Genomic DNA, 13784 nt, shown 5'->3' on the forward strand with positions numbered 1-13784 from the left:
TATTGTACAAGTCTATGCTACCAGCAGGGAGCCTTGCTCACCTCACATTGCAAATCAAAAATTCAGCTGTGGATTACATATCACTTTCCAATCAAAATACTCAGGAAATCACAGACACTGCATGCCTGAATTTCCAATTTGCACTGCCATTAGGTGAGGCTCCCTGCTACAACGTGGGCTAATAAAATTACCTACACAGTGAGAACAAACTTGTAGAAAGAGGCAGTGAAGAAGAGTGAAAAGGAGAATCAGAGAAATAAATAAACCAATGAAAATATGTAAAACGCATGCAAAGTAGCCAAAGTTAAGAAGGAAAACAGATGGAGACAAATAATTAATGTGCATGAAAAAGCAGTCTGTTACAGGAATGAGAATTTAAAAAGACTGTAATAAGCAACACATGATTTTACTTAGGAACTGTTTTTTTGTCAAACATCACTTTTGCTTCCTTCCTTTTCTTAATAAAATGAAATGCTATAACTAAATCTTTCCAGTAAGTAAATCTTCAAAATTAATTTCCATCGAAGTGCAGCTGCTAGTTCTCAGTAATTACACAATTGAGGTTCACATTCAAACATGAAATGTTGCTCGTCCCCTTCAGTGAAGAGGATTGCTGGGCATAAATAAAAGCAATAATGCACAACACACACAAAATATCATAGGAGATAATTTTATAAGAATATTGCTAAAGCAATCGGTTTTCTGTTTGATCTAGAAGTTTCAGATGCTCATTTTGATGTAACCAGCAAGAGAGAGATATACTGCCACAATCATGAGGTGCCACAAAAGTTCGCAGAAAACAAATTCTATACAAGATGAGGCCTTAATTTAAAGTCTCAATCATAAGGCAGCACTTCCAACAGTGCAGCACTCCCTCAGTAATGCACGCTTGGACTTTCCAGAAACAGAACAGGCTCTTCGCACATATTATTCCATCTCACACTTATGAAGAACACAATTTCAAACTGAATATTTGGTGTAGGGATTGCTTTCCTCACAGGATTTTTTTTTGAGGTGAATAGGGAGTTGGAATGCTAGCTAGAGATGTTACCATACTGACAGCCAATTGCAGCATCAAGCACCGTTAATTATGACATGACAACATACAGAGTATGCTCCTCCCACCCCCCCACATACAAGAAAGGTACAGTTAAAGAAAAGTAGGATGCTTTTACAAATTGTAAACCAAAAGAATAGGTCATAGTTCGCATGTTGGGTTCATAGAAGAACAGTCGCTATGAGCCCAAAAAAGAAAGGATTCTTTTTCCACTCTGGATTTGTATAATTCAAATGGGCTCAAATACCTGGAGTCAGATATCCGGATCGTTACAGGATTGCCTCAAAGAGATGAGTGTTGAGCAGGTCACAAAGCTAGGTATTTGTCGTATCGGAGGTAAACTTGAAGTTTTGGAATCAGATTGGGAGGCTGTTTTAAGATATATGGCCTCCAGGTCCTTAAAGGCAAAGATGACACAGCCTTTTGATGCAGTTACTGTCGCTTTCGGCAATTTCTGCAGACTGGCAGTCTGAATGAAAAGGGGCAGTCCAAAACACATAGCTGACTCACTATGAGGCTGCCTACAACTGCCTTCCAAATATGGTGTTGGCCTTCCTTTGATTACATTGCTTCCAGCCATCTCCCCGGGGGGCTTGAGACCATTACTGTACTTGTTTCTGAGAAAACCCATTCAAGCCAGGAATGGAGTTCTAGATGGTTTCTGGATATGGATATTGAAACTTCTCAGTCTGAAATGGGCCCCACTGTCTTTCTGAGAAAGTGAGATTTTCACAGAGGTGTGTCTGGGCATGTCCGGTGAAGGGTGGAGGCCCCCACTCACAATGATTTAATTAGGAACTTTCTGGGAGCTTGAGATGGTCTGTAAAGTTGCAATGGTCAACTGACCCTTGGCAACCATCTTAACAATTCATCAGTGTCCATTTTAAATAAATGGCATTTCCAGAGACTTCTATACGAACAGAGAGTTCATATTTAAAGTTATGAATATGACATGCTTTACAGGCCATAACACATGGCAGACATTTCAGCTTTCTTATGAAATGCTTGTAAAGTAACCTTTAAAAGCTCAATTTAGAGAACAAGGAATTCCATTAGGAACTAGTTCTCAAATAGACAATTGCCTTGATTTCACATTCAGCACGAGCTGCTGACCTCAAAGATCTGGCGATCTCTGTGGCTTCCTGTTGCTTGGTATTAGCTTGAATATGGTACCAGTTCCAGGAGATCTTCAGATATCCAGAGTAAGTAGTCAATCAAACTGAAGTATTCTCACAGATAGCAAACTAGGATGTTAAAAGCATTAATTATCCTTCCCCAATTTAATATCATTTTACAGAGTGAAATAGAGATTGGGACATATACATTAGATTAAGGTAGGAGCTGAAATATCAAACAAACTTCATGAAAAAAGTTATAACATTGTGAAATTTAATTATAATGAAGAAATTTGACATTCCACAAATGTAAAATTAGTTTTTCAGGACCAATGAGAAAAGTTCTTCGGAACTAAGTGTGCTGTTAAAACCCCACTTACATCTCATTCAACGTGTAACTTTTTCAAGTGGTTTTACATTGACACTAACAACGTGAAATGGCAAATTCTTGTCAGCTGAGTGATTTCTAATTGATTGCAGTCTGCAAGGACTGTGGAGAAGCAAAGAAACACTGACTGTAACTTCTGGATTTCCATGTTTAGCTATGAATGTGCGGATTCCAGAAGTTGCTGTCAAAGTTTCAGAGGGGTTAACAATGGTGATTGCTGACAGTTTTTTTGCACTAAATAAAAAAGTAGCTGTACTATGTTCTAAATGTTGCTAACCAGCAGTAAAGTTAGCTTTTACTCACTGACAGAAATTATGTTTAAAAAATGAGATCAATTTGGAGATAAAATGACACCACCTGCCAATTTATCACACTTCAGTCTAATTAAAACTTTTGCTTGTATAACAAAAAATAATTTTTCCCAGCAAAAAAAAAGGAACACGCTGGCTCAAAAGCCATTTAAAAAAAATAGAATGTCAGCAAATACAAGTTAACAGCAAATAACATGCAAGCTTAAATATATATACATGTAAAGCATATTAGCGTAAATAATGAAACTCAAAAAGCGAACATACAAGTTCACTTTGATAACTGAAGAGTGCATCTGATGTAGCCTTCAATGTCATTGGAATTATAGAATGTTACCAGCATAAGGCCCATCGTACCCATGAAAGAGCTTTGAAAGAACTATCAATTAGTTCCACTCACTTACTTTTCCCCCATAGCACAGCAAATTTTCCTTTTCAGGTATTTATCCTATTTACTTTTAAAAGGAGCTAATGAATTTGCTTCCACCACCCTTTTGGGCAGTGCATTACAAATCTTAACAACTTGGGTTTATTTTTGTGATTTTATTTAATGTTTTCACAGTAGGGAGCAATGCTTTAACAAAAATTGCCCTGTTTCTCTAAATATGCTAATACACGTGAGACTTGCTTACTAAGGGTCAAAACAACTGAAACTGGTGATTAATTAGTTGAGCTATACACCTAATGGTGTAAAACAAAAATAAAAATACCTGGAAAAACTCAGTAGATCTGGCAGCATCTGTGGAGAGGAACACAGTTAACCTTTCAAGTCCACATAACTCTTCAACAGAATGAAGAGTCATACGGACTCGAAACGTTAACTGTGTTCCTCTCCGCAGATGCTGCCAGACCTACTGAATTTTTCCAGGTATTTTTATTTTTGTTTTGGATTTCCAGCATCCGCAGCTTTTTGCTTTTATCATCTAATGGTGTAACTTGCTTACACCATTAAAGTGCTTTTTGTGACTGTGTCATCTTGTAGGTTCATATCAAATATCACCACCAACTATGGGTTCTGGGCTCTCCCAGGGAGAAGCATGCACCAGTAGATCATCATTTTTTAATCTTTATAAATAGAACTGTAAATTCTGCATTACTTCAAGTGTGAACAGAACCTTATCCCTTGAAAGGGTACTTAAAGATAAATTTGAAGAAAATACAGAAGACGTTTAACATATCTCTCTCCAAATCAACTAGTGAGTTATGAGAAGCTAAGTGGCAATGAATAGTTGCAGCCCGACATATTAAAAATAGTGTTGCCAGCAGGAGCATATTAATCTGCTTCATTTTTTTTAAACTAAGAGGTATTTTAACTGTCTTGAGTTTTGGTGGTGACATTTCCATGCTTGTGATTCTATCACAACTGACCGGAATTAAAAATGTTCCTTTAAGTACCATTTTTTTTTAGTACTTTTGAAGGATGCTTGTTCAATGCCGCCACATATTTATTATGCTTTTCCATGTTGTTTGTGCTTTATTTAAATTGATCACTGTTTGCGCATAAGGACGTTTCCACACCAAATGGTGAAAACGTGTGTTACAGAGCTGGTTATACAGTCCTGTGGTGCTAATGGGACTGCAATGTATGTATTTCATACACTAAGTTGGTGAGCTGATCTCATTCAAGACTCGAAATTCCAAGAATTTAAATAAACTGATGATGCTCACTGCATACTCTGGCCTTTAATGAACTGTTGGAACAATCTCAATAGTAAGTGCTCACATCAAGGGGCAAAAGTTCTTGATTTGAAAAGTTCAGGTTAGTGTTTAAATATTTTTCCAATACTGGATTGGAAGAAAGAAGCGGCAAACTAAAAACAAGTGAATCAAAACCTAATACAGAGGCACAGAAGAGTTTTGTGGGTGAGAGGCAAATTGCACCAGATGACATATTGGCAACAGTGTGCACACAGTGAACGTCCACTGAAGTTAGCAGAGTAGGCAGGTCATGATAGCACTGTGGAGCTCTAATTTGACACCAGCTGTACCATTTTTGAGCTCAACACTACAGCTACTGCCTTCTCACTGTCGAATGACTGAACACATGTTCAACAGCTGCTTTAGGTCAATTGCTAGTTGCTTAATTCGGCAGTTGCTTCAAGCCTACAAGCGTTTGGTGCTTTCTATTGTTGTTTCAAGTTGCAAAAATGTACGAGTGACTTGGCAGATGCTGAAGAAGTTTATGCTGAATTCAAAGCTTTCGCACAAATCAGCTATGCCCAGAAATGGGTGCACTAGTAGGAACTAACGTTGTACTGCGGCATAACTTGAAGAATGAACAGAGGACATGCAGAGCACAACAAGCTGCTGAAAGGCAAGGGGTGGGGAGGGGGAGGGGGAGGTGGGGCTGGAGGAGGCCATATCCATTCAGGGTATTTGGGGAGCAATTCTTCTTCAACCCCAGTGAGGAACTATATGCAACCTCACAACATGGCAAGGACCACATTACCAGTGCTTTGAAGGTGACCATGGCCATGAACTTATATGCATGTGGCTCCATCCAGGCTTGAGCTGGAGGTATTTGCACTTTGTTGCATAAGGGACAGAGTGTTAACTTCTCTTGCCAGATACAAGCAAGCAAAGCAAGCTCATGGCTTAGCCAGAATTGCAGGCTCTACCATGGTGCAGAGTGCAATGACCACACACAAGTCACTTTGCAAGTGTCGTGTGCTAACTCTGCCGTATACCAGGACTGAAAGGGATTCGACTCCCTCACTATCCAGCTGATGTGCGACCATGGGCAGTGTGCTATGCAGATCAATGTCCTGCATTCATGACACCTGCATTCAAAAGTTTTCTGTGCAAGCTGCCTTTGAGCCATCATGGCAAACTGAAAGACAGCTACTGAGCGACAATGACTATATGCTGACAACATGGCTGTTGACTCCAGTGCAAAATATCTGCACACATGCGCAGCACTCATCCAATGGAAATCATGTTCCCATATGAAAAGTGATAGAGTATATCATTGGCGAGCTGAAACATTGGTTCCATTGCCTGGACAGCTCTGGAGGAGCCCTGCAGCACTCAGCAGGGTGGGTACCATGATTCATGGTGATCTACTGCATGCTGTACAACTGCACCATCATGAGACGACAGCCCTGGTCACTAGTTATACAATGAATAGCTGAGGAGCAGGACCATGAAGAGCAGGGGTAACAGGGAGAGGAGGGGTGAAGGAAGGTGATGGCAACCTATATAGTCCCTTTCTGCCCAGGCTATCCATGAAGAACTCATCCTAGCATGCCTCAGCAATATTAGCAATTCCAATTTGTTGGAAAAGATTGCTGTACTGATGTGACACCCTGTAACCCCTTTTTTCATTAGTCTGCAGCCATAATGGTAGCAGTCTTAATTTGCATGACAGCAAGCAATTTTTGAGCTTCCACCAATAATAATGTACTAATATTGAGATATCCTTTTAATATGCTGTTCCACAGGCCAACATTCTCATCTTGTTAATATATGCACTTTTGAAACCTACAAATGTTTAAAAACAGGCCCTATTTGAAAGCAGGAGTTTTGTGCATTAATTCACTATGTTACATGATTGAACACATATGGGTTCACAAGGCGAAGCCAACTTTCAACAAATCAAATAGCAACCTTTTACCAAGGCTATTTTCTTGCTTACAAAAAAGTCACACACAAGGGTTTAAAGTATCCAATTTGTTTACATTGTGTATGGTTATCTGTGCACATTTCATGTTAGAAATGAAAATGGTAGTAAAAGGAGCACAATTAAGCAGTTTTGAAAACAGAAAGATGCAAATATTGCTTACACTGAAAATGTCACACACCCTCTGCGAGGCATCCAAAGCAGCACAAATGCTGCATGTTAAATGCAATCATCCTAATGTTGTGCAAAACTTCTACTTGCTACATTTCTTATCTCTGTGCACTCTGAGTAGCATTATTAATTATGTGAAGTTCCAAGTCAAGGGGAGTTTCTCTGTACCCCTCCATTGCTAACAACGTTGTCTATGCTCACTTCAGTTTCAAGGCTAATCTTCCCTGGCTGGTTTGCATTCTAACCTTAAATCTAATAGGCAGAAAAATGTTAATTGGCATTAAGTTCTTGAACATGGTAAATTTTAAAAATAGTTTTGTTACACAGCTACTTTAACGGTCATTAGACTAACTCTTAAATAGGGATGATTGCAACTTTTATGAAACTTGGTATCCAAGGGTATTCAATGTTCTGGAACATGAGGCAAAAAGGAAAAGAAGGCGGGGTAGCTATATTAAAAAAGGGAGATATCAGTGCGGTGGTGAATATGTTATAGGTGCAACAGATCCGAGATGTGGAACCAATTTGGGTGGAAATAAGGAATGGCAAGGGGAGGAAGTCACAGGTGGGAGTCGTCTATAGGCCCTTAAAGAGTTGCCTCACTGTAGAACAAAGTATAAATTGGGAAATAATGGAGGAGTGTAAGAAGGTTGCTATAATTGTCATGGGTGATTTTAATCTGCACATTGACTGGAAAAATCAAGTTGGCAGGGGTGACACGGAAGACAAATTTGTAGAGCGCATCAGGGATTGTTTCTTTGAGCAAGACGTTGCAGAACCTACCTGAGAACAGGCTATTTTACATCTAGTAATGTGTAATGAGGTGGGATTAATAAGACATATCATAGTTAAGGATCCTCTAGGAGGTAGTGATCACAACATGGTAGAATTTCAAATTTAGTTTGAGGGCGAGGATCTTGGGTCTCAAACCATTGTCCTCAACTAAAATAAGGGCAATTACAGAGGTATGAAGAAAGAGTTGTCTAAAGCGAGCTGGGAAAATAGACTAAGGGGAAGGTCAGTGGATGAGCAGTGGCAAACATTTAAGCAGATATTTCATAACGTTCAGCAAAAATTTATCCTGGTCAAAAAGAAGGACTCTATGAGTGGGGTGAACCACCCGTGGTTAACAAAGGCGGTCAAGGAGAGTATCCAATCACAAACTAAGGCATACAAAGCAGCAAAAACTACTGGTAGGCCAGAGGATTAGGAACTTTTTTTTTAGGAACCAGCAGCAGATGGCTAATAAGCTAATAAAGACGGAGAAAATTGATTATGAAAGTAAATTGGCAAGAAATATAAAAATAAACAACAAGAGCTTCTACGGGTATATAAAAAGAGTGGCTAAAGTGAGTGTGGGGCCCTTGGAGGATGCGACTGAAGAATTGATAACGGGGAACAGGGAAACGGCAGATAAGTTAAACCAATATTTTGCATTGGTCTTCACGGCTGAAGGCACTTTAAACATCCTAAAGATATCAGATAAGCAAGGAGCTAATGGGAGGAAAGATCTTCTAACAGTCTCTATCATGAGGGACAAAGTATTTGACAAACTAATGGGACTAAAGGCAGACAAGTCACCAGGACCTAATGGCCTGCATCCAAGGGTTTTAAAGGAAGTGGCTGCAGAGACAGTGGAGGCATTGGTTGAAATATTCCAGAACTCATGGGATTCCGGGAGGGTCCCAGCGGATTGGAAAACCACTAATATGAGGCCCTTGTTCAAGAAGGGAGGGAGACAAAACACAAGAAACTATAGGCCAGTTAGTCTAACATCTGTCGTTGGGAAAATGCTAGAGTCCATTGTTAGGGAACAAAAAGTAGGACATTCAGAAAAGATGAACACAATCAAACAGAGTCAATATGGTTTTGTGAAAGGGAAATCATGTTTGACAAATTTGCTAGAGTTCTTTGAGGCTATAAGAAGCAGAGTTGATCAAGGGGAACCAGAGGATGTAATGTAGTTGGATTTCCAGAAGGCATTCGATAAGGTGCCACATAAAGGTTATTGCACAGCAAAGAGCTCACAGTACTGGGAGTAACGTGTTAGCATAGATTGAAGATTGGTTAACGCACAGAAGAATGACAGGATTAATGGGTCTTTTTCAGGTTGGAAGGATGTAACTAGCGGAGTGCCACAAGGCTCATTCCTAGGGCCTGAATTATGTACTATCCATATTCATGACTTGGAGGAGGGGGCTCTGCTGTTGGTTTGCAATTAATAAATACAGAATAATGTTGCAACTGGCAACATGCAAATTTTTCACCTCACCGGAAATGCTCAATTGCATGTGCTGAGCTCTGTAACCCAACAATAAATCTTCAATGTATGGTACATCACTATTTCAACATGCTAAAAAAGGGCCATGCTTAAGTTTATGAAATGTCAAAGCGATCCAATGAACAACTTGAGAATTTTTAACATCTGGCTGGGCACGGTAGATATTATCAAATCCAGTAGATTTAAGACAAGTTCTGTAAGAAGATCCAAAATTGCTCCTATTCAGACAGATCAGCTTTAATTACATTTTCACTTTTTTCCATTTTGCAAAGCATCAATATTATACCTTAAATAAAGAAGGTGCATGTGATCAAGTCATGAATGTAATTTGTTGGGGTGATTTATTATTTCACGATTTCATTAGCAACATATATAAAGCGATTTTGTCATTGTTCAATAATCTTTAATTTTTGCTAGTTATTTCAATTAGGCAATAAAGATATACATACCCTGTAGACATAGTCTAGTAAAGGTGCTTTGCGTGCCATTTGGTCTTCCATCAAAGTTGCACTAATAGGTTCCAATAGGGCTTCCACAGACATTGCCATGCACCAATCCAAAAGGCAGAGCAATAGAGATACTATTAACTAAAAAGGAAGAAAATATAATGCGGTGTTATGCATTAGTTTCACTCTAAAGCATTGCCATGCAACTGAGAAGTAGAAATGCACAATCTCACGCTCACCCGTTTATCTGCATCCACAGATGAATGTTCTGCACTTGGGAGGAGAAATGCAATAGTGGCAACAAGGATCTGAATTTAAAAAGTAATGTTTAGCTTTATTAAAGCACACACAATATATACATGTTTAATTCATATTTCCATCAGTTTATTTGACACAGAAAGATGTCATGCTTTCTAAACCCTCAACCATGAAAGGAAGTGATTTACCTCAGCTATTTTCTTTGGGAGCTGGGATTCATACTTCTTAAGCCTTTCCATATGAGTAACCAACAGCTTTAGCATGTCACAAGCCACTTCAGCAACCACTTTGTTTGAAAACTGGAGACAAACCACAAGCAAGTGAAAATATATATCAGAACTATCTTTTATACAAATAGTCTATGATCACCACAATCTAACCTTGAGATGTCCACTGGGAAAAAAAAAAGTTTAGAGTTAAATAAGGTTGAGTTTGCTTGAGAAGTTCATCAGTAATTAAAGAACACTAAAATATAAGGCTAATTGCACAGTAAAATAATAAAAGCATATTAAGAGAACACTTTATATGCAGGCTAACTCGAAGCGCATTGGAAAACTTATCAGATCTGTAACTTCATATAACCTTGCTCAAGAAAGAGCAAACATACATCAATGAGATGAATAATCTTAGAAAGTTAATGGTTTTACAAATCAACCAGATGAATAATCTCAGAAATTAAATGGCTTTACAAATAATCCTTATTTAACATTTGTCATTACTGATGCTCAAGTCATCAGACATGGCTATTATATGTAGGTAATACTCAAGCATCAAGGGCTGGTATGCTTCTGTGCCTGTCTTCAAGTATTGATTCCTACATACTGTCAGCTTCTCAGAACATCCGAGTGGAAAGCAAAGAGTGCACACTTCACAATGAAAGAAATCTTCCTCTGCACGTCTTTAGGTTAAGTTATGACCCCATCTATGAAGAGGATCCAATTTTCAGCTGTAATAATTTGAGATCTGCTGACTTGCAAATGGCTGTTTTCTGTCTAAACAGCCACTAGCTCAAGGAGGCTAATTAGAAGTTGCACCTTCATAACAATGAAATTCAGCATTGCCATTATATAATGATAACAAACATAGTGAAGCTTAATGGTTATAAAGCCGACGTTCTCTTTCTGAAAGGCAACACAAGGAATTAAAAACACATAAAAGCAAATTTTGTTTAATAAATTCAGCTTTCATATTTTTCAAGTGCATAAAAAGTTATAAAATCAGTTACTTCATTTCTTGATGTACCACACTCTAGAAGGGTTGAAGAACATAAAGACTAAGAATGTTAATCTTGTATAACATTTCAGGAGCCTCAAGGAATAACTACTAATTGATCTTAGTTATGGATATATGGGCTGAACAGGAGATTGGGCTCGAGGTAGATTATCAGCCTGATCCTAATGAATGGTTGAGCAGGCTCAAGGGATCGCATGCTCCACACCTGCTCCAATTTCTTACATTCTTACAGCATTTTTTTTTTAAATGTTCATTACATTTTATTACAAGCTAAAAAACACTTCTATTTTTGATAAAAGCAAAAAACTGCAGATGCTGGAAATCCAAAACAAAAACAAAAATACCTGGAAAAACTCAGCAGGTCTGGCAGCATCTGCGGAGAGGAGCACAGTTAACGTTTCAAGTCCGAATGACCCTTCAACAGAACTAAGGAAAAATAGAAGAAGTGAAATATAAACTGGTTTAAGGGGGGGGTGGTGGGGGGGGGACAAGAAGAGCTGGATAGAGGGCCAGTGATAGGTGGAGATTAATCTCAATGTAAACTGGAGGATCAGCACCTTATCTTCCGACTAGGCACTTTACAGCCTTCCGGACAGAATATTGAGTTCAACAATCTTAGATCATGAACTCTCTCCTCCATCCCCACCCCCTTTCCAATTTTCCGCGTCCTTTTTGTTATTTCCAATAATTTATATAGATTTTTCTTTTCCCACCTACTTCCATTATTTTTAAGTGTATTTCCATCCATTGTTTTATCTCTACCTTTTAGCCTATTTTGATCCCTTCCCCCCACCCCACTCGGGCTATCTGTACGTTGCTTGGCCTGCTTTCTACCCTTAATTAGCACATTCCTTTAGATAATATCACCACCTTCAACACCACTTTGTCCTTTTGTCTGTGACATCTTTTGGTTATCTCCACCTATCACTGGCCCTCTATCCAATTCCTCTTCTTGTTTCCACACCCCCCCCCACTCTCTTAAACCAGCTTATACTTCACCTCTTTTCTATTTTTACTTAGTTCTGTTGAAGTGTCATTCGGACTCGAAACATTAACTGTGCTTCTCTCTGCAGATGCTGCCAGACCTGCTGAGTTTTTCCAGTTATTTTTGTTTTTGTTTCTATTTTTGATACGTCACTGTTGCTAAAATGTTACAAGGTACACATTGTGACATGAGAACCCAGAACTGTTTCCAATTGCATTTACCATATTCAAGCACACAAACACATATAAACCAAAAATATATTAAAATAAACTCTTTACCTTTCTATTTCTTAATCATCTGAAACCAAATTTGGCTCGTTAACAGGTTTTCTTTACTCAAAAAGAACGTAAAACTTTATGTGTATGAAAATGATTCACATTTGTAATGATACGAAAGTTCGAATTGTATTGTAGAAATGCAGATTCAGCTTTAAGCTTAAAGAGTTGTCCCAGCTAATTAGAAAAAATGCCTACAGTTTATAGAAATCAAGCGATCTTTCATGAGTGTCAACATTTATCAATATGCACATCTGAAGTAGTTATGTTAAGGGTAGACATGGGCTATGTTACGAAGATGGATGTAGGCAGACTTTGTTAAGAGGCGGATATGGGGGTGGAAGCATTGGGTTGAAGAGGATAACAAGGTTGCATACAGTTCTGTCGAATGTAAGACAGTGGCATAGAAGGGGGATGGAACCAGTGGCCAGAGTACAGAGTTTGTGACAGGTGCAGAAGGCTATAACTTTAGTATTTCAATGTTTGAGTGGAGGAAATTTCTCATTCTGACCAGCAGTCCAACAGCACAGAGGCAGTAAATGCTCAGGGTAATTAGTGGCGAGATAGAGATGGATGTCAACAACATAGATTTGGAAGTTTATGCCTATCTATTCAGGTGATGTTGCCAAGGAACAGGATGTAAATGAGGACAAGGAGGGGGCTACCAAGGATAGTTGCTGGGAATTCCAGAGGTAATCGTGCAGGGATGGGAAGAGAAGCCATTATTGGAAATTCTGGTTACTACTTGACGGTTAGGACAGGAGCCAAACAAAAGGTGGTTACACTGAGCCAAAGAGGATAGATACTGGAACAGCACAGCGCTAGTGACTGTGCCAAAGCTGAAGAGATACTGAGAAGGTCTCAGTCACAGAATAGGCACTTGTGACATTGATTAAAGCTATCTGAATGACGTAGCAGATCCAGAAACCTGATTCAGAGATAATAAGAATGTTTTAATCTCATTCTTGGAATGTAGGGGCACCCATCTCTAAATATTCTCAAGGTGAGCCATTTCTTGAATCACTGCAATCATGTGGTGAAGATACTTTTACAGTGCTGTTAGGTAGGGAGACCCAGGATTTGAACCCAGTGATAAGGAAGTTATCCAGTGAAGAATTGGCAATATATGTTCAGGTCGGGATGGTGTATGACTTGGAGAGGAACTTGGGGCTGATGGCATTCCCATGCACCTACTATCCTTATATAAAAGCAAAATACTGCGGATGCTGGAAATCTGAAACAAAAACAAAAATTGCTGGAAACACTCAGCAGGTCTGACAGCATCTGTGGAGAGAAAGACACCTACATTCCTTGTCCTTCAAGTTAGTAGGTGGTGTAGGTCTAGGAGGTGCTGTATGAGAAGTCTTGCCGAGTTACTGCAGTGCATCTTGTATGAAGGACATTCCTTAGCTACAGTATGCTTGGGGGGGGGGGGGGGGGGGGGTGTGTGAAAGGAATGGATGTTTTAGGTGGTAGATGGGTGCCAATCCTGACTGAAAGCCATGTCCTGGATGGTGTTGTGCATTTGAGTAGCGTTGTTGCTGCAACATCCAGGAAAATTGAGAGTATTCCTTCGTACTCCTGACTTGTGCTTCACAGATGATGGAAACACTTTGGGGAATCAGGAAATAAGCCATTCACCACAGAA

The 13784-nt window shown here is 39.2% G+C and overlaps 1 protein-coding gene across 8 annotated transcripts in view; it reads right to left on the reverse strand.

Moving 5' to 3' along the window:
• The window catches only part of ralgapa2 (Ral GTPase activating protein catalytic subunit alpha 2), a 554472-nt gene that overhangs the window by 259838 nt on the left and 280850 nt on the right, over window positions 1-13784 (reverse strand). For all 8 annotated transcript variants that reach the window (XR_005942422.1, XR_005942420.1, XR_005942421.1 and 5 more), the window contains exons 29-31: window positions 9832-9942; window positions 9625-9693; window positions 9389-9526 (exon numbers count right to left, since the gene is read on the reverse strand). Coding sequence is in view for 5 of the 8 variants with exons in the window: in XM_041183014.1 (XP_041038948.1) it covers window positions 9389-9526; window positions 9625-9693; window positions 9832-9942 (318 nt within the window). In the remaining 3 variants the exon portion in view is untranslated. The remainder of the gene's footprint in view (window positions 1-9388; window positions 9527-9624; window positions 9694-9831; window positions 9943-13784) is intronic.

This window comes from Carcharodon carcharias, chromosome 2, assembly GCF_017639515.1.
Source record: "Carcharodon carcharias isolate sCarCar2 chromosome 2, sCarCar2.pri, whole genome shotgun sequence".
Taxonomy (NCBI): Eukaryota; Metazoa; Chordata; class Chondrichthyes; order Lamniformes; family Lamnidae; genus Carcharodon; species Carcharodon carcharias.